Here is a 26,614-nt window from a genome sequence, read left to right on the forward strand (position 1 = left end):
CCATGGACTGCAAGAAGATCAAACTTATCCATCCTTAAAGAAATCAGCCCTGAGTGCTCACTGGAAGGACAGATCCTGAAGTTGAGGCTCCAGTACTTTGGCCACCTCATGAGAAGAGAAGAATCCCTAGAAAAGACCCTGATGTTGGGAAAGATGGAGGGCACAAGGAGAAGGGGACGACAGAGGGTGAGATGGTTGGACAGGGTTCTCGAAGCTACTAACATGAGTTTGGCCAAACTGCGGGAGGCAGTGAAGGATAGGCGTGCCTGGCGTGCTCTGGTCCATGGGGTCACGAAGAGTCGGACACGACTGAACGACTGAACAACAACAACATATGCTATATGAAGAAGTGTGCATGCACACGAAAGCTCACACCAAGAAACTTAGTTGGTCTCTAAGGTGCTACCGGAAGGAATTTATTTATTTATTTTGTTTTGTATATGCTATATGGTAATTGATGGACCTAATAGGTATCTCAAGCCATTTGCACATGTTGCCGTGCAACCAGTCCATGCAGAATGTAGGCACCCTATATATAGAAAGGAGCAAACCAGTGATATTTGAGGGAGCAGGCTATCAGGCGGGGCCCATGACTTACATCCTAGGAGCCCACACAACACAAAACACTGTTGCCGGATGTAGGTTTCATTTTATCTGTTTTTTTATCCTATATTTTGGAAATGTACACCCTGGGTTTTTTTCCCTTTTAATTTTTTTGGGGGGCCCCAAGAGAGTGGGGCCCTAAGCTGTAGCTTGTTTAGCTTATACGTAAATCCGGCACTGGTCATCCTACAAGGGAGGAACCTGACATTAGGATTTGTGGATATCCAATGATGATCTAGGGTTGCCATGCACCTGGAATTTCTCAGACACATCTGGAATACTGCAGTCGGAAGCAGTGTCCGGGCGGAAATCAGCAAAAATGTCCGGGGAACTCTGGACGCATGGCAAACCATGTCGGCAGTGTCGTTTTCAGTGATTCCCCTTTCTAAAAAGCCAAATTTTTTGGCCAAAAAAGGGGGAGGCTCAATAATTTTGCCCCCCCCCCCCAATCAACAACTTTTGTGTCTGGATTTTCAGTTTTTTGAAATATGGCAACCTTAATGAAGCTGAATGCTGGGAGATTCAGGAGAGATGAAAGAAAGGACTCCTTCGCACGGCGCAGAGTTAAACTACGGAACTCCCTGCCACTGGAGGAAGGGATGGCCACCAATTTGGATGGCTTTAAAAGAAGATGAGGCAAATTCATGGAAGAGGAGAGGGCTATGGATGGCTCCTAGCCACGATGGCTGTGCTCTGCCTCCATGCTCAGAGGCAGCATTGCTCCTGAATGCCAGTTGCTGGAAACCCCAGGAGGGGAGAGGGCTGGTCTTGTGTTCGAATCCGGCTTGAGGCTTTCTCATTGGGGCAGGTGCTCAGCCACTGTGAGGACAGATGGGCCACTAGCCTCATCCAGCAGGCTGATTTTTTTATGTTCCTGCGTCCTGGGATTCTGTGTGTTTCTCACATATGGGCACAGCTGTCTCACGATGTGGGCCTCATTCCTGTCGCCCCAAAAAAATATGTAATTTAGGGAAAGTGTGCATTAAAAATATATGTCAAGATAATGTACAAAAGTGCATTATAACGGGCAAAACAGTGTACAGAAACATGCCAATTAGGACCAGGGCACTTTAAAATGCTAAAATTTCCATGGAAATGTGGTCAACCGATTGGAAGAAAACGAGACACCAATAGAAACTAAAATGAACGGACCCAACCCGCCCCTCTGCTATTTCCGAGTGCAGGCTGATGCCAGGAGGACCGGGGCGGTGATGCGCACAGGCCTGAATTCTCCTCCTCACGAATATGCCATCGCACCTAGAAAGCTAGCATGTCAAGGAGAAGGGCAGCTTATAACCCCTTTTGCTAGAATCTGGTTTTCTGCAAGGAGGGGATGTGTTTGCACGAGCCGTGCACAGGCCGACATGCAAACACGCACAGCCGTGAGAACAACAACTACCAAAAAAAAAGTATACGAGGAATCTTTCAGGGTGCAAACCTGTGCCTGTTATTTCCTTGTTGCTTCCTCCAACCGCACCTTTCTTGGGACTTCTCCTCCTCCTCCTCGCATTAATCCCTTTCCCTTTTCCCCTGTCCCAAATCCCTCTGCCTTCATGTTTGGCTCTTTGACAGAGGTTGCTTTGTTCTGCCTTAGTGAGATATCGATTTTTTTCTTTTTCTTTTTAAACATCAGTAGCCGGCAATGCCTTTTAGCTCTTAAAAACACGCACACACAGAAAGACCTTCAGTTTTCTTTAATGTGGCTTTATCGCCAGGTTTAAAGCAAAGGTGAGCCAAACTTTCCCCTGCATCTAACACCCCCTTCCTACACGCCATCCCCCCCCCGAAAACTGCTCCCAGGCAGCGGAAGGAGAGCTTGATCTCTCTGTAGTTTGATCTCGCCTTCCTGGCAAATCACTTTTTCTTTTTTGCAAATGCAACTTGTAAATGAAAGAAGGGAGGGAAATTAACCTGGCTTAACCTGGATCTGATTTTTTTATTATTATTATTTCTCCCAAGAGTCCAAAATGAAGACCGCGCATCAGCGCTGAATGGTGTTTTAGGGAATCACAGAATCGTAGAATTGTAGAGTTGGATGGGACTCCATGGGTCATCTAGCCTGACCCCCCCTGCAATGCAGGAAGCATCTCAAATATAATTTAATCCCGGGGTTTTAATGTCTGGGGTGAGTGGTGACTCTTGATGGGAGGAAATGTCCACTTTCTTCCACTTGCAAATAATTATACAGTCGTACCTTGGATGTCAAATGGAATCCATTCCGCAAATCCATTCAACTTCCGAAACGTTTGGAAACCCAAGCTCAGCTTCTGATTGGCTGCAGGAAGCTCCTGCAGCCAATCAGAAGCCATGGACGCCCCGTCGGACGTTCAGCTTCCGAAAATACTGTAGTTCGAAAACTGGAACGCTCACTTCTGGTTTTCGATTGTTTGGGAGTCGCAACGTTCGACTCGCAAGGCGTTCGGGAGTCAAGGTACGACTGTGTATATGTTTTACTTTTCTTTTTCTCACAGGCTCATATCAGATCAGTACAAACAGTTAGGCTGGTGAGCATTTAAGGACCCCAACCCTAATCTGTGGGTTGTCATCTGATTGGATTTCACTTTGATTCTGATTTGATTTTCGGATGTATTTTAATGGATTGCCTGATTTTATGTTAATATGTTATATATTTGATGTTAGCCGCTTTGAGCCCAGTTTTGGCTGGGGAGGGTGGGGTATAAATAAAATTTATTATTATTATTATTATTATTATTATTATTATTATTATTATTATCATTATTCATTTAGAGAAGATTGGAAAACCCTGATTGAATATATGGGAAATAACTGTGTACAGCTGAAAAACGCTGGCAGCATTAAGTTAAATTCAACAGTGTAAATAAGTTATGATGGCTCTAATAATGAAATACTGAATGGTTTAGTTTGTGTAAAATATGCAGGGATTTATGATACGTAAAATGAACCATGGAAAGAGAAGAAGGGAAGTCATTGATATTTTAAGGATGTAAAAATGAGTACTTTAAATTGTGGAACCGATAATTTAATAAAAAATAAAAGTTTTTGGGATTGTTTTTTTTTTTTTTTTTAAAGAACAGCCATGTTCAAAGGTCTCCCAGTTGAGAGATCAATTGGGAACTTGTGTGGATTTTATTAAGGGATAGGCCTGCTTTAGCGGGAGGTGGGGGTCGCCCGTCCCGCTGCCCGCCCCCTGCCAAAGCCTGCTTTAGCGGGAGCCTGGGGGTGGTGTAGGGGGCAAGCAGCACCTCTCCGCTACAGCGGAGAAGCTGCTGCTAGCCCGTCCCGCCACCCTGCCCAAGCCTGGCCAGCGCCCCCTCCATTTTGGCGCCCTAGGCAATTGCCTAGTTCGCCTTAATGGATGCGCCGGCCCTGGCTGTGCATATTCTGTCTACTTAAGTTGCCACTCTTCTTTGGTTAGGACCTCGTGAACCCTCTTAAGCCCTCGTAGCTTGGAGAAACCAGTACGTGGTGGGGAAGATCTTCAAGCTCATGTTATTCTCGATCCGAATTAATGGTCTGTTGCTGGTGTCTCTCTTCCCACGTGCAGGGCTCTGGGATTCCGGGCGGATCTCCCATCGCTACGCCTCCGATGGCCACCCCAGTCACTGGCCACAAGCGCATGGTCATCCCAAACCAGCCTCCCTTGACCGCCACCAAGAAATCGGCTTCCAAGCCTGGCTCTCAGCCCATCCCGGTGACCCCGGTCGGCACCTTGAAACCTCAGCCGGTTCCGGCGTCCTACAGCACGGCTTCCACCTCGAACCGCCCGACCTTCAACGTGCAAGTGAAGTCGGCCCAGCCAGCCCCCCACTTCCAGCCACCAGCCCCCCAGTATAGCAGTCTGGCCCCCAACCAAGTGCCTTCTCTGGGTCCAGCGCCCTATGTGCCGTCTCAGCCCCGGGCTGCGGATTACGGCTACGCGCCCCAAACCGCCCCTCAACCAGAACCAAGCTATGGGTACGGGGGACCCCAGGGCCGCTACCAAGAGCCAGCCTACCCCGGAGGCTACGGAGGGAGGAACGGCTCGGATCCATCCTACGTGCCACAAAATGCCTGGAAGCCCGAGGCGACGTACCCTTCTCCCGGGTCTGCGGCCCTGAATCCCGTACGGCAGTACCCGTCGTCTGGAGCCAAGAAAACGTACATCACGGAACCGGCCGCCGGGCCTCAGCCCCCTCTGCTGCAGCCAAAGGTAAGAGGCAGCGTCTGACCCCGGCGATGGGTGTGGGGAACGGGGAAAGGCATGGGTTCAGACGGTTACTGCATTTCTATATTTCGCTTTACACATTCAGAGGGGCCCCGAAGCGATTCGCAAGAACACAGCGTGACGTGTGAAATGCATTAGGATAATTAGTAATGCATGCAGCATTTATTTATTTGTTGATCTATTTCGTGAAATTTATAGGCCGCTTGATCGCAGAATAGAACCCTCGAAGCGGTTCACAAGAAAAGATAATCCAATTACCAACAGGGAGAATGAGCAACAACAATGCAAAAATAGACTAAAAACGGATTTAGGACTCGCATCAAGTGTCCTAAGCATCTGGGTAGGCTTGTCTAAACAGGAATGGTTTCAGCAGGTTTCTGAAAGAGTGCAGTGAAGGCACCTGCCTGATATCAATAGGCAGGGAGTTCCAAAGTCTAGGAACTGTCACACAGAATGGCTAGGTTCTTACAAACGCCGAACAGGTCTTATGCGGCACCTGAAGAGATGCTAATTCCGCCGACTGAAGCGGTCAAGGGGGCAAATGTTGGGTGAGATGATACCGCAGCAAACTGGTCCTAAGTTGTTAAGGGCTTTGTATACTAATAAGAACATCTGGATCTTGATCTGGTACCAAATCACCAACCCGTGCAGATCTCTGAGCAGGGGCATTATATGCCTGTAAGCCCTCCCTCCTGTCAGCAATTGTGCTGCAGCTTCTGGTTCAAGCACGAAGGAAGCCCCATGTCAAGAGTGGAGAGTCCCCCCCTTTGGTAACTTCACAGATAAGAATTAATGAGCAGTTGATATATTAATAGTCCTTTCATTATAGCATCGTGTTGCAAGCCCAATATACGGCTCTCCGCAAGGAGGGCAGTTGCCGACTCTAAACCCTCCTTCCAACTTCCGCAGCAAGAAAGATGCCAACAGGATGTTCCTCCCCTCCCCTCTGCCTCCTTTGCTCTCTGATACGTCCAGACCTCCGAGTCCGTGGTGAGGGGGGTGCCCCACACTCTCAATTGATGTCTCTTCTAGCTGCCCCCTCCCTTCTGGCTCCCTTGTCATTATCTCGTAGCCGGGTAACTCCTCCCTAATCTGCTCAGCTTCTAAGTCTGTGTCTGCCTCTCTCTCCGCTTCTGAAAATGCTGGAGGTGGGGTGGGGTGGGGGTGGGGGAAAGGAATATTCCTCCTCCTCTTCTGAGAGAAGCTGATCCTCCTGCGAATCCATTCCCCAGTCTTCAGATCCAGACCATTCCCTGGCTATCATATCACCCCTTAAAGTGTTCATCCCAAGAAAAGTAATCTGAAAGAGCTCCAAATATCTGCAGTTGGAGGCAGCAATGCCTCTTAATGCCAGAAACCCGTAGGAAAGGAGTCTGCTCTTGTGTGTGAACACTGTTTGTGGGTTTTCCCCAGGCAACTTTTTGGCCTCTTTGAGAGAAGGATGCTGGACTAGATGGGCCTCTGGCCTGAACCAGCAGGTGCTTTCTATGTTCCTAACCCATGGTCTACATATAAAGCAAGTCCACAGTTAGCTGTGACTCCCTCCACAGGGATGCATTGCACCATTAGGGTGCTCATATCCCCTTTGTTTTTTGTGCATCTAGCACGGGGAATTCTAGCGAAGCTTGGCTCACATATAATGACTAAAGCAGCCCAAGGTAAAAGAGAATGGAGTGTTTTCCGGCATCGCCAGGGGGCTAGGCTGGATGACCCTCGGGGTCCCTTCCAGCTGTACAATTCTGTGATTCTATGATTCCAGAAGATTTGCAAGCGGATTAAACTTTGGAGAGCCCGTCCTATTCTGCGCGAACAAAGCCTCCAGCAAGTTCAGTCTTGCTATATGATTTAGGGCCAGGTGTGGTTGTGTGTTGCTTCTATCCTTGCAAACATTGTTTTCGGAAGACCCGCTTTGCCTGCCCTTTGGCAAATCAGGGATTTCCATGTTCGCCTTAAGCACTTGCAGTCATCCCGATCTAACCAGCAGCATTTCGGTGTGCAAATCGGAATTTCCATTTCCACCTTCGCAGGCTGAAAACACGTTGCTCTTTTGGTGCCACCATGAAAATGTGTTTTGTATGTGCGGGTGATGCGAATAGCATCAACATCAACATTGGGAGGGGAAGGGGTTGGTTTTTTTTTGCAGACCAGGTGCATGCAAAGATTGGGTGGCACAGTGACGTATGCCACACACACCCTTCAGCCTGAGGAGCACCCAGTCATCACCTTGTCATGTGCCCTGGAGTGTCACCCTGATGCTGTGCCTGCTATTATTCATTGGAGGTTTTTAAGCAGAGGTTAGATGACCCCGTTAGGGATTCTTTAGTGGTGATTCCTGCATTGTGGGGGGGTTGGATTAGATGGCCCTTGGAAGCCCCTTCCAATTCTACAATCCCATGACTCTGGGCACAGGATTGCTGGAGCTCCACAAACAACCCAGCCTGCATGTGTTGAGCGAAAGGTCTGAGTTGCTCCATGGGAGGTGCTAAGCAGACCTCACCTGGAATACTGTGTCCAGTTCTGGGCACCACAGTTCAAGAAGGATACTGACAAGCTGGAACGTGTCCAGAAGAGGGCAACCAAAATGGCCAAAGTCCTGGAAACGATGCCTTATGAGGAACGGCTTAGGGAGCTGGGTATGTTTAGCCTGGAGAAGAGAAGGTTAAGGGGTGATATGATAGCCATGTTCAAATATATAAAAGGATGTCATCTAGAGGAGGGTGAAAGGTTGTTTTCTGCTGCTCCAGAGAAGAGGACACGGAGCAATGGATTCAAACTACAAGAAAGAAGATTCCACCTAAACATTAGGAAGAACTTCCTGACAGTGAGAGCTGTTTGACAGTGGAATTTGCTGCCAAGGAGTGTGGTGGAGTCTCCTTCTTTGGAGGTCTTGAAGCGGAGGCTTGACAGCCATCTGTCAGCAATGCTTGGATGGTGTTTCCTGCTTGGCAGGGGGTTGGACTGGATGTCCCTGGTGGTCTCTTCCAACTCTGGGATTCTATGATTCTATGACTTCTGGTTCCAGATCAAAGGGTCACATCCAGAGTTTTGCCCGTGGCTTTCCCAATGAGGCAGCACCCACTCAGAGCTGATTTTTGGATTTCTCCTCCTCTTGAGCAACGCTTAAGCAGCTCGGATGATGCTCAGCATGGGGGTTGCCTGCGCTTCAAGCAGATAATTCAGCTAATTAACGCAATGTGTTCCCAGAGCAGGCGAGGGCCGAACCTCTCCGAGAACAGCAAGACAGCAACTGAAACCCACAGCTTTGAAGTGTGACCTTCCAGACCCTTGATCATCTTGGTTGCCCTCCTCTGCACACCTTCCAGCTTGTCAACATCCTTCTCAAATTGTGGTGCCCAGAATTGGACACAGTATTCCAGGTGTGGTCTGACCTAGGCAGAATAGAGCAGTACTATGACTTCCCTTAATCTGGACACTAGACTTCTGTTGATGCAGCCTAGAATAGCATTAGCCTTTTTTGTGGGTTTGCTTGTGGGTTAGCAATGTGCTGCGCATGGATGTGCAAGAGGCACAGTACCTGCATGCTCCTTTCTTATTCCCTCTTAACTTAACTTTGGAACAAAGCTTCTTGGGGTTCATCTTTCCAGTTAGCTGAGGAATCAAGAGTGGTCTACATGGAGCCAGAAGCCCCGGAAGAACTCTCTGAAGATTCATTGCTAGTTTTCTTTGATTCTTACATTTTAAATATGGATGCAAATATAAAAATCTAAAATTTCCTGCCCTTCTTTCCTGCTTGGCAGGGGGTTGGACTGGATGGCCCTTGTGGTCTCTTCCAACTTTATTGATTCTATGATTCTTCTCGAGGCTCCAAGCAGTTCACAGACAATTGTTGTTCAGTCGTTCAGTCGTGTCCGACTCTTCATGACCCCATGGACCAGAGCACTCCAGGCATGCCTATCCTTCACTGCCTCTCGCAGTTTGGCCAAATTCATGTTAGTAGCTTCGAGAACACTGTCCAACCATCTCATCCTCTGTCGTCCCGTTCTCCTTGTGCCCTCCATCTTTCCCAACATCAGGGTCTTTTCTAGGGATTCTTCTCTTCTCATGAGGTGGCCAAAGTACTGGAGCCTCAACTTCAGGATCTGTCCTTCTAGTGAGCACTCAGGGCTGATTTCCTTCAGAATGGATAGGTTTGATCTTCTTGCAGTCCATGGGACTCTCAAGAGTCTCCTCCAGCACCATAATTCAAAAGCATTAATTCTTCGGTGATCAGCCTTCTTGATGGTCCAGCTCTCACTTCCGTACATTACTACAGACAATAGCCTGCATCAAAACTGTTTCTGCTGCAAATTACTAAGAAATCTCTTTCCTCCATTCAGCATTTCAGCTGCCATCTGGGATACATTCGGGGAAGAGAGGACTATTTGTGGAGAGCCACTGTGGTGTAGTGGTTAAGAGTGGTAGACTCATAATCTGGTGAACCGGGTTCGCGTCTCCGCTCCTCCACATGCATCTGCTGGGTGACCTTGGGCTAGTCACACTTCTCTGAAGTCTCTCAGCCCCACTCACCTCACAGAGTGTTTGTTGTGGGGGAGGAAGGGAAAGGGGAATGTGAGCCGCTTTGAGACTCCTTCGGGTAGTGAAAAGCGGGATATAAAATCCAAACTCCTCCTCCTCCTCCTCCTCTTCTTCTTCTTCTTCTTCTTCTTGTAGCCACAATAGCTTTGCTCTGCCTCCACAGTTGGAGGAAGCAATGTTTCTGAATCCTGGTTGCTGGAAATGGCAGGAGTGGAGAGGGCTCTTGTGCAAGTGAGCGGACGAACCTGTCGGCCAGCATTTCTGCCAAGATGCTCTTGCGTTTCCGACGCTCACACAGGGGCAGAGGGAAGTGGGCATCTGGCCTTGCAGATTCTGCTTGTTTTTGAGAGCCAGCGTTACCGAAAACCAGACATTTTCAAAAGGCATTTCCTTGCATAACGAAGCCATAATAACGGGGAGTGTTTGTCCCGCGGGCCCTATTAGCCCCCTTCCGTTCGATGCGCACAAGCAATGATTTGTTTTTCCACTTTCCTTTTGGGTGCCTTGTTACCGAGCTGTGCAAAGCGTACCCTCCTCTCATTTCCCTAGCGATGCCAGCACCTCTCGCCGAAGCCTGCAATTAGACGCTTTGCAGGATAATAGGACTAAAAGGGGAATGGCGGGATCTTGTCTGCGGCCTCCAAACCGACCCCATTTGTATAAAATTATACGGGAACACAAAAGATTAAGCGCTCGCTCCGGTGCGCGGATGCGCCCTCTCAGACCAGCCGCTGCTGACGGTCTTTTTTTGGTAACAGAACACTTTGTACTTTGGAGATAATTGACTGCGGAATATAACATTGTTTATTCAAAAGCAGGTCACGCAGAAGGGAGCCTCTCGCCATGCTCCTGCTTGCACCTTGCCTTTGATGCCCATGCAAATTCATGAGCATGTATGCCTTTGTACAACCATATATATATATATATTTGTGTTTGTGTGTATAAATGTATATATTGTTTTAAATCACACATGCAATTCCATTTCAGCCTAAGATTGGTTTGCAGTAAGGTGGCACCCAGCGCTTTTTTTTCTGGGGGTACGCACACCACTAAACATTTTCAAAACAAAATAAAAAATAAAAAAATTCCTTCCAATAGCACCTTAGAGACCAACTGAGTTTGTTCTTGGTATGAGCTTTCCTGTGCATGCGCACTTCTTCAGATACACATAAGATTTTATGTGTTTGTCTCAGGAAGTTCTATTTTGTTATTTGGGTAATAAGGATTAATGAGCTTTCGTACACTTCTGTTTCAGTGTATCTGAAGAAGTGTGCATGCACACGAATGCTCATACCACGAACAAACTTAGTTGGTCTCTAAGGTGCTACTGGAAGGAATTTTTTATTTTATTTTGTTTTAAGATTTTATGTTACAGGTAGGTAGCCGTGTTGGTCTGCCATAGTCAAAACAAAATAAAAAATTCCTTCCAGTAGCACCTTAGAGACCAACTAAGTTTGTTCTTGGCATGAGCTTTCGTGTGCATGCACACTTCTTCAGATACGAAAGCTCATACCAAGAACAAACTCAGTTGGTCTCTAAGGTGCTACTGGAAAGAATTTTCTATTTTGTTTTGACTTTTACAAGACAGATACCAGAAAGCTCACGAAAGCTCATACCAAGAACTAACTTAGCTGGTCTCTAAGGTGCTACTGGAGGGATTTTTTTTATATTTTATTTTGTTTTGACTATGGCAGACCAACATGGCTGCCTACCTGTAACTGGCACTAAACATTTTGTGAATCTTCGTACAATTTACTGTATTTATTTCCCCCCAAGTTGAACTATAAAATGGGGATTTTCTTGAGTCAGAATGAGAGTACCCCTGAACATTTTTATTTTTTTTAGGAAAAAGGCACTGGTGACGCCTGTCCCTCTGCTAAACTGTGATGTTCAAGGGAGGGGAGAGAGAGCTGGGCTGGTCACCATCAAAGTAAATTTGTCTGGTTTTTAGGTTATATTCTGACCTGCACATTGTTTGAGGAAGCTGGGCACAAATTAGACCAAACACAGAAAATGCCTAGTGGCTTAGATGCTTCGCAGCATATTGCCTGAGATTTCAAAGCAACATGAAAGTGAGCTGCTACCTGGCGCCTGAGACTTCACCTGACATTGTAAAGGACCCCTGGGCAGTTAAGTCCAGTCAAAGGCGACTATGGGGTTGCGGTGCTCTTTTCGCTTTCAGGCCGAGGGAGCCGGCGTTTGTCCACAGACAGCTTTCCGGGTCATGTGGCCAGCAGGACTAAACCGCTTCTGGCGCAGCGGGGCACCGTGACGGAAGCCAGAGCGCACGGAAATGCCGTTTACCTTCCCGCCGCAGTGGTACCTATTTATCTACTTGCGCTGGCGTGCTTTTGAACTGTTAGGTTGGCAGGAGCTGGGACACGGTAACGGGTGCTCACCCCGTCGCGGGGATTCGAACCGCCAACCTTCTGATCGGCAAGACCAAGAGGCTCAGTGGTTTAGACCACAGCGTCACCCTCGTCACCTGACATTGTAAGAACATAAGAACAGCCTGCTGGATCAGGCCAATGGCCCATCTAGTCCAGCATCCTGTTCTCACAGGGGCCAACACAGATCCCCCACTGGGAAACCCCCAATCAGCGTTCACACACACAAGCAATTCTCCCCTCCTGTGGTTTCCAGCAACTGGTTTTGAGAGGTATTGCTGCCTCCATCCATGGAGGCAGAGCGGAGCCATCCTGGCTCGTAGCCGCTGATATTTCTCTCCTCCTCCATGAATTTGTCTCATCCTTTTTTAAGCCCTTCCTGGCTGGTTCTGGCACCACTGCCTCCTGGGGAAGTGAGTTCCATAGTTTAACTATGCGCTGCGCGAATAATTCCTCTCTTTTGTCGGTCTTGAGTATTCCAGCATTCGGCATCATTGCGCGTCCACAAATTCTACGAGAAACAGAGGAAAAACTTCTCTCTATGTACTTTCTTCTTGCTTATGCAGTCCATCAGGTTGGCAAGTACCACAGAGAAGGACTTCTCTGTTTTGAACCCATCATTATGGAGCTTCCTTCTTTGGGAAGTTCTCTTGGCAGCCTTATTGACTGTTTTCAAATTGCCTCCAAATACCTCTCTTGTTTCTATCCACTTTTAACTGATTAATCTGAAGCTGGTCCAGAGTTTCTACATTCAATTAATCCGCCAGTGCTGTGTCGTCCCCCCCCCCCACCTATTTCCCCCTTTATTTTATTTTATTTTTCTGTTTTACTGCTGGATTTTCAATTGAACTGTTGTTGTCGTGGTGGTGTGTATTTTGCCCTTTTAATCTATCTTGTTGCATGAGCTGCCTTGAGAGGGCTGGGTGCCCTATGAAAAAAGAGTATATAAAAAATTAAATTAGCTGAAGGAAGGGTTCAAATTGTTCTCTAGACGGTGCCCACTATAAACATCTGTGTCCTGCATACTTTTGGATCTGTTGGCTGGGTAGTAGACCTGCGTTTGAGTAAGTTCAAAAGGGCGATATTTGAGGTTCACATTGAAAACAAGGAATACTCTGCTCAGTGTGTGTGTGTGTGTGTGTGTGTATGTATATGTATGTGTATATATATATATATATATATATATATATATATATATATTCAGTTATCCATGCAACAACCCTGCAAGGTAGGGATTATTATTGCCAAGTTGCAATGGGGGGGGGGGGAGTAGCAGGCTGGTTCTGGCCAACTGGTGAGTTGCATGGGGAGAGATTTGAACGAGGGACCTCTGCCGTGGATTTTCATCCTTTCAGTGACAGAAGTGCCAAAACTGCAGCCCCCCCCCCTGGGGAATGCCAGACCCTTCTCATTATCCAACCTATCCCATTGTTTATTATTATTATTATTATTATTAATAATAATAATAATAATAATAATAATTTGCCCATTTTAACTCTTTCAGGCCATTGCCATCATACTCCTTTTGGGTATGGTGAAATGTTAAAAGCCCCAGTTAAACAGAGAAGGAAATTGCTCAAAGCGCTGAAGGTTTTGGAGGCGTTTGAATTTCTGGGGTGGTGCCCCCCCCTCTTTGCCCCACCCCCACCCCAGTCTCCAGGAGCGATGGCAGCTTCTGCAAAATTATTTACCTTCTATTTTAGACCTTGGACAGTACAGTGACTCATTGTGCCCTGGAAATGTGATGGCTGTATTTCTCTCTCTCTCTCTCTGTTTCTCCCTTTATTTTTCATGCGGCGGCTCAGCGCAGCGTTAGAGTCATGGGCACTTACAAGCCGAGGCGCCTGTCAGAGTCAGCCCGGTGCTCTAAAAATACAATATTTGCTTTTACCTTTTAGCTGTCAACAAGTTTTCCTCCCATCCTGTCTGTGTCACACACGCACGCACGCATGCACGCAAATAGCAATGGGGGGGGGGAGAGTGGCCTCTTAAGAAGCAGATCCAGAAAATTCGCCCAGAGGGCAAGCTTTTTGGAAGATGGTCTGCAATGTTCTCCCCTGTGCTTGGACCCTGGTGCAGAAACCCAATGCTGCCTCTTGCAGATAAATGTCCCAAAGAGGTGACCCTCCGTTAGGCAGACCAAGCTCCCACAAGTGACCCCCGTCTACACTGCGCATGTAAAGCTCTATGATGCCCCTTCACTCTCATGGCCGCTCCCGAAGAATCCTGGGAACTGTAGTTTGTCGAGGGCGCAGGTAGTTGTTTGGAGACCCCCCTATTCCCTTCCTGGGCTACCATTCCCAGGAGCGACTTAACAATCAAGGATGCTGAGGGGTCTTGTAACACCTCTCGGCATCGTTGGCAAACTATAGTTCCCACAGCTGTCTCTCGAGTAACCCATTATTGAGCTGCAGGGGGGTGTCTTCCACTAGCACCGAACTCTTGAACGTGGCCCCATGGCAGCGCAAATCTGACAAGCGGAGTTTAAAATCAAACAAATGTTTTCACTTCTTGGCTCTCCCTTGATTGAGAAATGCCTACATCCTTCCCCAAATTGCTCGCGAATCTTGCTTGGGCTTCCTCTTTCTGTGTGCACATAACATTTGCGTGTCGGTGCAAAAGACAGGAACAGGTGAAGCAGGGTGGGGAGATAGGCATCCGAACACCCAGCAGGATCAGGCCAGTGGTCCATTTAAACCAGCATCCTCTTCTCACAGGGAAACCCACAAGCAGGAGAGAAACTTTCCCCTCCTGGGGTTTCTAAAACTGGGATTTAGAAGCATTTCTGCCTCTGACTGTAGAGACAGAGTTGAGCCATCCTGGCTAGTAGCCATCGATAGCCCTCTCCTCCTCCATGATTTTGTCTAATGCTCTTTCAAAGCTGTCTAGGTTGGCAGCCATCGTGGCCTCCTGTTGCAGGGAGTTCCACAGTTTAACTCTGCTCTGTGTGAAGAAGGACTTCCCTTTTATCCGTCCTGAACCTCCCAACCTTTAATGGATGTCTCCGAGTTCCAGTGTTATGAGAGAGGGAGAACAACATTCCCTCTCCACTTTTCCTGGGCCGTGTATAATTTTTGTAAACTTCTGTCATGTCTCGTCTTAATCGTTTCCCCTCTAAACTAATGGCTTCTTCTGTCATTCGGAGAAATCATTAAGGTAAGGGCTGTTCAGTCTTATGGGTGTCCGTGCAGTATTTACGGGTCCCTCAAAAAGGAAGGGACCTTTTTCAGCCATCAGGGTTCATCCATGCGAATTCCTCCTCCTTTCCTAACCTGTTTTACCCTCATTTCTTGGGGCCACCAGTAGACGGAAGGTGTTGATTTTAGAAAACCTCCCCAGCTATTCTTGGTGGTGGGTTTTAGCCGCTGCACGCCTTAGCGGCTTCCGGGAAGAGGAACCCACAGCAAGAGCAAATTGTTGACCTTTACGAAACCAACCTTTGAGCTTTGTTTATTGTACGTTTTTATCCGTTCCTGTCTCAGCCCGGGCGCCTCTCTCCTTTTAATGCTTGCTAATCGGAGATTGCGGATAATTCAGCGAAATGGCATCACAGGCCACCGTGTGGCATTAGAGGGGGCTTAGAGTAGGCTTCCTCAACCTCGGCCCTCCAGACGTTTTGAGACTACAATTCCCATCATCCCTGACCACTGGTCCTGCTAGCTAGGGATCATGGGAGTTGTAGGCCAAAAACATCTGGAAGAAGCCTGGCTTAGAGAGTATCCGAAGTCTCCATCAGATGAACCAGCAAAGGTAGGACCAGAAGTGAGAGATGATGGAGAGTAATGGAACGGCCATCCTAAAGAGTTCCTGTCTGCAACTGGAACATAGGAAAATCCCTTGAACTGAGTCAGAACAGGATAATAGCCATGTGGCTGAATCAGGCCAAATTCGCATCTCGGCTACCCTGTTTAGGGATGTTTTTAATGTTTGATGTTTTATTGTGTTTTTACTGCTGCTCCCGGGGTGACGGAGGGAGCGGCGGCGCGTGGGAGTGGCGGGAGGGGCTGCCGCTTTCAACCCCCATGCGCAACCGTTCACTCCGTTGCCCCGGGAGCAGCAGCACCGAACACACCATGCACTCCCAGGGCGACGGAGCAAGTGGCGGCGCGTGGGGGTGACAAGCGGCAGCCCCTCCTGCCACTCCCACGCGCCGCCGCTCGCTCCGTCGCCCCGGGAGCAGCAGCGCTGCACAGACAGGGTGCTGGGCGGCGGGGCTCCCCTTGGGGAGTGGCGGGAGGGGCTGCCACTTGTCACCCCTCCCCTAGCACCCGTCGCGTACCGCCCCTACCGCCCCCCCCCCCAGCGATGCCCCTGGCTCCAGTTTCCTGTTTCCCTAACAATTAGTTTCCAAATTATGTTTGTTCTTTCGCATCATGTAAAAGCCAGTTCTGGAAAACTAATCAAATATCGGACTATATAGTGGCAAGCTGGAAGGTGCAACCAAGATGGTTGAAGGTCTGGCAACCAAGCCTTATGAGAAACCATTGAGGGAGTTGGGTCGGTTTAGCTTGGAGAAGAGGAGACTGGGAGGCAAAATGAGGTGACACCAAACTGGGAAGGGTAGCTAATGCCGTAGAAGACAGAATTGGAATTCGAGGTGACCTTAACAGATTGGAGAACTGCGCGCAAGCTAACAAAATGAATTTCTGAAGAAGTGTGCATGCACACAAAAGTTCATACCAATGACAAACTTACACTCATACCTTGTGTTGTGTACACTCCATATTGGGTACATTCGAGTTACGCACCTCCGTGACCCAGAAGTCCTCCACGGAGCGCACGTGGCGCGCGGGTGCGCAGAAGCATTCTGCGCACTTCGCGCATGCGCAAAAACACAAAAACCCACAGACTTCCGGGTTTTCTTCTTTTTTTATTGTTCATTGTTGTTACGTACGCCCGGGTTACGTGGCGTGACCCAGAACTGATCGCGTACGTAACATGGGGTACCACTGTAATTGGTCTCTAAGGTGCTACTGGAATGAATTTTATTTTATTTTATTTTGACTATGGCAGACCAACACGGCTACCTACCTGTAACTAACAGGGACCAAGTTAAGGTTCTGCATTTAGGCGAGAAGAACCAGATGCACAAATGTAGGATGGGGGACATCTGTCTTGCTAGAAGTACATGTGAAAAGGATCTTGGGGTCTTGGTGGACCAGAAGCTTAACATGAGTCCACAGTGTGATGCAGCGGCAAAGAAAGCGAATGCTATTCTGGTCTGCACCAACAGAGGTCTAGTGCCCAGGTCAAGGGAAGTCATAGCCCCACTCTATTCTGCCTCGGTAAGACCACAACTAGGGACCCAGGTGGTGCTGTGGTCTAAACCACAGAGCCTAGGGCTTGCCGATCAGAAGGTCGGCGGTTCGAATCCCCGCGACGGGGTGAGCTCCCGTTGCTCGGTCCCCGCTCCTGCCCACCTAGCAGTTTGAAAGCACGTCAAAGTGCAAGTAGATAAATAGGGACCGCTCCAGCGGGAAGGTAAACGGCATTTCCGTGCGCTGCTCTGGTTTGCCAGAAGCGGCTTAGTCATGCTGGCCACATGACCTGGACGCTGTCTGCGGACAAACGCCGGCTCCCTTGGCCTATGGAGCGAGATGAGCGCCGCAACCCGAGAGTCGGACACGACTGGACCTAATGGTCAGGGGTCCCTTTACCTTTACCTTTAAGACCACACCTGGAATACTGTGCCCAATTCTGGGCTCCACAAATTAAGAAGGATGTTGCACGAGAAGAACAGTGCCTGTAGATCTTATCTCATATCTCAGGTTTTACAAGTGCCGGAAACTTGCTATTTTAAAAAAGAATGGAGGATGGAAATCGGGGGGTTATGGTTTATGTGGGAAATTTAAAATGGAGCTTACACCTTCTTGGCAGCGTGGAATCTCCTTGGGGGGGGGGGTAGCCCTTACTCTGTTCCTTGCTGCCTCTTAAGCCCTATGCGGTCGGAACCGGTCCGCGCTCTTAAATATGTGGTCTAAAGCCATTTAGGCAACAGCTAAACTAGACAGACCAGAAGTGACGCAGGAACGGAATTTTGTCTGATGCTGTTAAATGCCTGAGCCTGTTCCCTTAACAGGGCCAGACACTGAGGAATTAAAATAAATAAGTGTGTTAATTTTGAAAGCTCCCGAGGTGTGCTTCAGCCACGAGGACGGAGGACTCTGCCGGGCCTGTCGGAGTCTTTCAGGGAAGCTCTCCATCTTCTCGGATGCCGCGCGCCTCATTAATAAACATTAGCCTGGCAGTTAAAAGAAGGGCGCTATCTACATTTAATGAACTCCGGGATGGGCTTGGGAGACGCAGCCCATCGATAAGGTGTCAACAGCCCTGATGCGAGCGAGACAAGCTCATCTTGGGGCTCGGACGCCAGCCCAAAGTCAGGGAAGCAGAGCTGTTGACACACAGACCCACCCACCCCTCCAATTATAATGGGGAAAAAATACCCCAGTATCGGTGGCCGGCGATGAACCATTTTCCAGTGACTAAACTGAATTCCTTTTTGCATTTCCTGTAATTGCAGTCTGAGTTGCATGGGTGTGAGCACGTAGGGGAAACAAATTATTTTCTTAAGGAAATGAAAAGCCTGCAGTCTTTTGAGTTCAAGCTGCTAGGTAAATCATTTATTCTTCTTTTTTTTGAGGAGGGGGAGGAGGAAAAGGCAGCCCTGAGTTTTCAGTTTCCTCCTTGAAACAGGGATAAACATCTGGAAAAAAGAAGTTTTGTCTTGCAGGTTCGGGAGGTCGGTCTGCATGATGGCCTGAGCTCCTGCCCATTCTTGGGGTCTTTTATTAGCAAAGGTCGGAATCTAACATAGGATTCTGTTGCTGAACTGGTCAAATGAGGTTCTTTGTAAGCCTTAGCTGGTCAGCATCCCAAGAGAATGAGCTGGGTTGCAAGAACTACACCTTAGTGGTAGGGGGATCCTCCCTCCACCCTCTCACCTGTCTACTAGGTAGGACAACAAAAGCCAGCCAGGAAGCAAGCAGGAAGCCGGAGACACAGAGACCTGCTTGACCTGTGCTGGATCCCAAGCTGGGACTAATGGATTTGCAAGATCTGTAGCAGTGTTGATGCTGTGAGCCCCTCCATCCTATGCTCAGGTTGTATGTTATGCGCAAATAAATGTCATAAAAGCAGCACAGTCTCTAGTGACCAAGATGATTGAGGGTTTGGAGATGGTTGAGGGAGCTGAGTATGCCTGGGAAAGAGGAGATGGAGGGAAGATATGAGTTTGTTGTTGTTCAGTCTTTCAGTCGTGTCCGCCTCTTCGTGACCCCATGGACCAGAGCACGCCAGGCACCCCTGTCTTCCACTGCCTCCCGCAGTTTGGCCAAACTCATGTTAGTCACTTCGAGAACACTGTCCAACCATCTCGTCCTCTGTCGTCCCCTTCTCCTTGTGCCCTCCATCTTTCCCAACATCAGGGTCTTTTCCAGGGAGTCTTCTCTTCTCATGAGGTGGCCAAAGTACTGGAGCCTCAGCTTCAGGATTTGTCCTTCCAGTGAGCACTCGGGGCTGATTTCCTTCAGAATGGATAGGTCTGATCTTCTTGCAGTCCACGGGACTCTAAAGAGTTGACTCCAGCGCCATAATTCAAAAGCATCAATTCTTCGGCGATCAGCCTTCTTTATGGTCCAGCTCTCACTTCCACACATCACTACTGGGAAAACCATAGCTTTAACTATACGGACCTTTGTCGGCAAGGTGATGTCTCTGCTTTTTAAGATACTGTCTAGGTTTGTCATTGCTTTTCTCCCAAGAAGCAGGCGTCTTCTAATTTCGTGACTGCTGTCACCATCTGGAGTGATCATGGAGCCCAGGAAAGTAAAATCTCTCCCTGCCTCCATTTCTTCCCCTTCTATTTGCCAGGAGGTGATGGGACCAGTGGCCATGATCTTAGTTTTTTTATGTTGAGCTTCAGACCATATTTTGTGCTCTCCTCTTTCACCCTCATTGAAAGGTTCTTTAATTCCTCCTGAGAGCCATCTTCAAATATCCCATGGAAGAGGGGAGGAAGCTTGTTTTCTCCTGCTCTGGAGTGCTGGACCCGAACCACTGGATTCAAGTCAGAAGAAAAGAGATTCCGACTAAAGATCAGGAAGAACTTTCTGACATTAAAAGCTGTCCAACAGTGGTGGAGGTTTTTAAGCAGAGGTTGGAGGGCCATCTGTCAGGGATGCTTTAGCTGAGATTCCTGCATCGCAGGGGGCTAGACTAGATGTCCCTCAGAGTCCCCTCCGACTCTACTATTCTATGATTCCATGAAATCTAGAACAATACAAATGCTATAAAAATATCAAATGCGTATTGTACAAAAAACATTCCATGTTATTCAGTATAAGACCACCTTATTTATTTATTTATTTATTTATTTATGAATTTTCCAAAAATTTAGTACATGCATCATACATTAAACTGCGAGAGGCAGTGAAGGATAGGCGTGCCTGGCGTGCTCTGGTCCATGGGGTCACGAAGAGTCAGACACGACTGAATGACTGAACAACAACAAATCATACATTTACCATTACAAATCTCACCTCTCAATCCTTTCCTTTTATAAAAATATATATATATATATAATTACTGTCCTGGTCAAAAAGAAAAAAAAAATCCTTCCCGTAGCACCTTAGAGACCAACTAAGTTTGTTATTGGTATGAGCTTTCGTGTGCATGCACACTTCTTCAGATGCACTGAAACAGAAGTCACCAGACCCTTATATATAGTGAGAGGGTGGGGAGGGTCTGGTGATTTCTGTTTCAGTGTATCTGAAGAAGTGTGCGTGCACACGAAAACTCACACCAAGAACAAACTTAGTTGGTCTCTACGGTGCTACTGGAAAGATTTTTATTTTATTTTTTATTTTGTTTTGACTACGGCAGACCAACATGGCTATCTACCTGTACTGTCCTGGTGTGCAGGGCAGAGATTTTAGGGTGCTAGCACCCACAGTTCAACTCACACTCCCATTGGACATTCGGTTTCCGTCAGCCCTTGGTCTTTCCTCTGCTTCCCAAGCCTTTTTCATGCAAGCAGGTCTATTTAGGGGAGCATCACTGGGCACGGGTCACGCTAGTTTTGCACGTGGATTTAATGCATTCTTAGCAGTTTAAATTTGTCCAGTGGTCTTTAAAAAACTTTGAATAAATAAATAAGACAATTTACAACCTAAAACACGCCTATCGGAACCTTTTTAACATTTTCATTTATTTTCTTGTCTTGTCTTCCCCTGGTTGGTACATTTTGTGTGCCAAAAACTACAGCAAAAAATATAGGGAAGCAGAAAAACCACAGATAGATGCTGTCCGCCTATCAACCTGGAAAGTGCAAATCATTTTGTTACTTTTCCTTTAATAGTGTGGTTTATACATATTTCTCTTTACCCCATCTGTGCCCACTTAATTGCTTCAATTGGTGGAACTGGCAGAGTTACAGGTACATTTGCAAAAAATTGCTCTGCATTTGTAAGGTAAAGGTAAAGGGACCCCTGTCCATTAGGTCCAGTTGTGGCTGACTCTGGGGTTGCGGTGCTCATCTCGCTTTACTGGCCGAGGGAGCCGGCATAAGCCGGCATACAGCTTCCGGGTCATGTGGCCAGCATGACTAAGCCGCTTCTGGCAAACCAGAGCAGCGCATGGAAACGCTGTTTACCTTCCCACCGGAGTGGTACCTATTTATCTACTTGCACTTTGACGTGCTTTCGAACTGCTAGGTGGGCAGGAGCAGGGACCGAGCAACGGGAGCTCACTGTGTCATGGGGATTCGAACCGCCGACCTTCCGATCAACAAACCCAAGAGGCTCGGTGGTTTAGACCACAGCGCCACCCGCGTCCCTAACCTGTATTTTCACCTGCATTTGTAAGAGCGTGTTCGTTTGGTGTGGCAGCCCCTAAACACCCTGCCTGGAACTCCCTGTCTGCTGCTGGGTCAGATAAACTGGGTCCAAATTCTTAAGAACTTTATATACTAAGAGCAACACCTCAGAATTGGCCCTGCAGCAAACAGGCAACCGGCACAGATCTCTGAGCACCTACTCGCTGCCAAGGTCTTGGCTCCGGTCAGCAATCGGAGGAAAAAGAAGACAATCTTTCCAAGAGTTGGTCGGCGCAGAGATGCATAGGTCTTTTTTCTGCGTGTGCGTGCAGCTTTCGAGGGTTCTGCCTCTCCACCCTCCCCGACTCAACCCCCGCCGAGTTTTGCTTGTAGGAATCTCGCTGGATTAGCAACGAGTCGGCCCCGTCTCCTGCGAGGCCAGCATGCTGGATTATGGTAGCAGCGGCGGAGGACGGCCTGGTGTGACACGAGGACAAGCGCCCCCCCCCCCCTGTCCAGATTGGCATGAGCGCCAGGGGCAGCGTTGGGAGCCCAATATTGACTAATTATTTAGCTGTGAATGGCAGCTGTGAACATTGTGTTCCTTGCGCATGGCTTCCTGCATTTACTGTGAGTCTAATTACAAAGGCAGGGGTTGGGGAGGGAAGGATCCTGCACAGAGAGGAGGGAAAGGGCAGGGGGTGGGGGGAGGACCACAACTTGTGGAATTCTTGAATCAATTCTTTTTTATTGCAAATTTAAATTCAAACATTAAGCTTCAACATCAACATTTAGGATTCCCTGATTCCTTCGACTCCCCTCCGCCCTTCCACAGTTACCATTATCAATCTTTTTCTAACTGCTTCTCTTATTTTTCTGTTTTTCTTAAATAACCCATTTCTACCATATATATATATTTTTTTAAAAATGCTTTATTAAGATTAAAAAGAAGGAACAAACAAATGGATTCACCAAAAAAGAGCAATAATATTTGTTACATCACATCACAGTACGTTCTGCTTAAGTTTCCAGCGACTTCCCACCACCCCATCGTGTCTCTACCGTGTCTCTATCTAGCGCACTGTTTATTTTCATTTTCTTTTGTTAATTTAATCAAGAATGTCTTTTCATATAGTTATCCTTCATTCCAAGCGTCACTCGAATCCTGCAAAAGTTTTTAGTTGTTTGCAGTGTTCTCTTAAATACATTGCCAATTTCCCCCATTCCTTCTGAAAGTTCTTCTCTTCTTGGTTTCTGATTTCCCCGGCCAGTTTCGCCATTTCGGCGTAGTCCATCATCTTCATCAACCGTTCGTCTCTGGTCGGGACTTTTATCTTCATTCCATCTCTGGGCCAGTAGTATCCATGCTGCTGTCGTTGTGTACATAAATAATCGTTTCTACCCCTTTGGTATCTCTGCACCTAAAATTCCTAATTAAAAAAGCCTCTGGTTTTTTCACAAACGTTATTTTAAACATTCCCCCTCCCAACTCGTTATAAATCATTTCCCAGAATGATTTTGTTATCTTGCACGTCCACCACGTGTGGTAGAACTTGTGGGATTCTTTAGCCGTGCTATTTTGTGCATGGTTACTTTGCATTCCAGGTTTCGGGAGAAGACTGCGAGGGAGACTGTTCCCAGGGTGTGTCCCCTACTGCTCTGGAGGGTAGGACTCGAACCCATGGCTTCAAGTTACAGGAAAGGAGATTCCAACTAAACATCAGGAAGAACTTTCTGACAGTGGAACGCTCTCCCTAGGGAGGTTGTGGACTCTCGTTGCTTAGAGGTTTTTAACTAAGCCATGAATGCTTTAGCTGAGATTCCTGCCTTGCAGGGGGTTGGACTAGATGACCGCTGGGGGTCCCTTCCAACTCTCCAATTCTATGATTCCATGACTAGATAGGCCATTGACCTGATGCATTGGCTTCTTAGGTTCTTAAGGTGAACACGCTTGCCTCTTTGAGTCCTGAGTTCAAATTCCCGCCTCTGCCACAGGCAAATACTGAGATTTTGAATGAGGATTGTGCTCTCTCTCTCTCATTTACAAATCTGCAGTGATGCCCATGATCTGCTGTGCAAGGTTGTTGTGAGGACAACTACATTCAGGACTGCGGAAATGTTATCGATTGATTTTCCAGCGCAGGCTCAGAGAGGTACGCAGCAGCCTGGCCTCAGAGAACATGTCTCAGTTCAAACATGCAGCAATGCACAAAAATACTGTAGAAATTATGCATTCCAAACCAAAACATCCAGGGGTTATTTTTGGAAGAATTTGAAGGTAAAGACACCACTCTCCCCCCCCCCCCCGAACAAAGTAATGCTCTTCTAAAACATATTGTGTGCCAGGTTGTAGGTGCACAAAGCTCTCCTGGCAACACTAAATAAGAAACACACAGTTTGTTATTGTTTGTTTGTTATTATGGTATGTATTCATGAGAAGAGAAGACTCCCTGGAAAAGACCCTGATGTTGGGAAAGATGGAGGGCACAAGGAGAAGAGGACGACAGAAGATGAGATGGTTGGACAGTGTTCTCAAAGCGACCGGCATGAGTTTGGCCAAACTGTGGGAGGCAGCGGAAGACAGGAGTGCCTGGTGTGCTCTGGTCCATGGGGTCACGAAGAGTCGAACATGACTAAATGACTAAACAACAACAACAATATAAGGGCTTGCACGCATGGCTCTGGGTCCCTCCTCCTCCCTCCTGTGTGTGTGGGGAGCACCCTGTTGCAACAGCTTTTAATATTTATTTAGAGATTTCTCTGATTCTCTGGACTTCCCACCTTCCCCTCCATGGGTCCTATTGTCATCCTTTTCAACTGCATATTATTTCATAATCCATATTATAAAGCAGAGACATCACCTTGCCGACAAAGGTCCATATAGTGAAAGCTATGGTTTTCCCAGTAGTGATGTATGGAAGTGAGAGCTGGACCATCAAGAAGGCTGGTCGCCAAAGAATTGATGCTTTTGAATTGTGGTGCTGGAGGAGACTCTTGAGAGTCCCATGGACTGCAAGAAGATCAAACCTATCCATTCTCTGAAGGAAATCAGTCGTGAGTGCTCTCTGGAAGGACAGATCCTGAAGCTGAGGCTCCAAGACTTTGGCCACCTCATGAGAAGAGAAGACTCCCTGGAAAAGACCCTGATGTTGGGAAAGATGGAGGGCACAAGGAGAAGGGGACGACAGAGGATGAGATGGTTTGACAGTGTTCTCGAAGCTACCAACATGAGTCTGACCAAACTGCGGGAGGCAGTGGAAGACAGGAGTGCCTGGCGTGCTCTGGTCCACGGGGTCACAAAGAGTCGGACACGACTAAACAACAAGCAGAGGTTGGATGGCCGCCCGTCAGAGATGCATAACAATCTTCAACCCATGTCAGCCTGGCCGATCCCTTTTTCCTCCACCCATTGCCTCTTCCGACTCTACTGTATGGCATATCAAAGGCAGTTAACCTTTGGCCCTGCAGATGTTGCTAGACCGTGTAAATACCTCTCATGACACATCGCACCTTGTAATGGCCCTGTTGAAGTCTCAGTCAGGGCAGTGATAGGCTTGGATTTCTCCCACCACCTCAGCACATGCTTGTAGGTGAAATGAGGACCCCAACCCTGGTCTGTTGCGCAGGACCAGGAGAACTAGGAGGTAGGGATTACTTGAGAGGAAGGAATGCACCCTGTTTTAAGGCCCGATCTTCAGCGTGTGACACCAGACAACTTTGGGGTAAGAACACATGGGAAGCGAGTCTCGGTTTGTTAGTAGGCATTAACCTGTTCACCAGGGGTTGGCTAAGAATTTATTCCAGTCAGCCAGACAGAGACAATGCAAATTGGAAGAACGTCAGATTTCCTTTTATTTCTGACAGTGTGCTGAAGGTAACAGGCCAGCAGGCAGGAGAGTGTTTAAAAATGGAGACCTCAATGCTGACCCTCGCTTTGCAGCGGGCTGGACTAGATGACCCTCAGGGGTCCCTTTCAACTCTACGCTTCTACATTCCTCGGGCTGCACACCTCCTCCGCCCTGCATGCCCTCCTGTATAGACCAAGATGCCAAAGAAGTGGTCCGGATGCGTCCACCGCCAGGCAAATCCCACCCCGTCATCCAGAACGACTTGCGTGAGCCTGGTTCCTGCTTACGTGCTTGATGAGAGAGAGGTACAAATAGTCAGGGGAGCCGGCGAAAGGGAGAGAAGCTGCGGCTCGTAGTGTTTCCAGAGCAACCAGCGGCGCCAGAGAGACCGGCTCAGCATCCGATCTCATTATCGGCACAGCTGTGCGGATCGCATGTTCTTTCCCCCGGGCGCATGCACGGAACGGCGCGCGGGGCTGCAATGCGGCTGGAGCCGTCGACACACATGTCGTCACGGATAGCTACAGTCCCCAAAGGGTTGGAAGGCTTCCCTCTTCGGAAGGATGGGGTCACCTCCCTTTAAAGGCAGGAGGTTGTTCGGTATTTTGCTCTCTTACAATTTGATTGCCAGAGAAAGGGGCCGTTTGGACATAAAAGGAGCCTGCTGGATGAGGCCAATGGCCCGTCTAGTCCAGCATCCTGTTCTCACAGTGGCCAACCAGATGCCTCAATAGGAAACCCACAAGCAGGATCCGAACCCAAGAGCAACTCTCCCCTCCTGTGGTCTCCAGCAACTGGTGTTGAGAAGCGTTGCTGTGGAGGCAGAACAGGGCCCCTGAGAGTCCTCTCCTCCTCCATGTATTTCTTGAATCCTCTTTTAATCCAAGTTGGTGGCCATCACTGACTCCTGTGGCAGGGAGTTCCACAGCTTAACTGTGCGCTGCACGAAGAAGGGCTTCATTTTCTCTGTTCTGAATCTTCCAACATTCATCTTCATCTTGGTTGTCCACGAGTTCTAGTGTTATGAGAGAGGGAGGGAAAACTTTTTTTTTTTCTGTCCGCTTCACCCATGTCAGGCATCATTTAATAAACTTTTACTGTGTTTGCTCTTCCTCTACCTTTTCACTAAAGTTAATAAGAGTAATAGTAATACAGCAACTCTTCGTTGCCTGGAGAAGGAGATAGAGAGGGTGTTTAAATGGGAATGGAAGCTGCATGTGGAGGAGCGGAGACGCGAACC

General features: G+C 48.0%; 1 protein-coding gene across 1 annotated transcript in view; it reads left to right on the forward strand.

Moving 5' to 3' along the window:
- Positions 1 to 26,614, forward strand: part of LPP (LIM domain containing preferred translocation partner in lipoma) — a 112,038-nt gene that overhangs the window by 31,091 nt on the left and 54,333 nt on the right. The window contains exon 3 of the mRNA XM_033150919.1: positions 4,130 to 4,774. Coding sequence (XP_033006810.1) covers positions 4,130 to 4,774 — 645 coding nt within the window. The remainder of the gene's footprint in view (positions 1 to 4,129; positions 4,775 to 26,614) is intronic.

This window comes from Lacerta agilis, chromosome 5 (assembly GCF_009819535.1).
Source record: "Lacerta agilis isolate rLacAgi1 chromosome 5, rLacAgi1.pri, whole genome shotgun sequence".
In the NCBI taxonomy this organism is placed as follows: Eukaryota; Metazoa; Chordata; class Lepidosauria; order Squamata; family Lacertidae; genus Lacerta; species Lacerta agilis.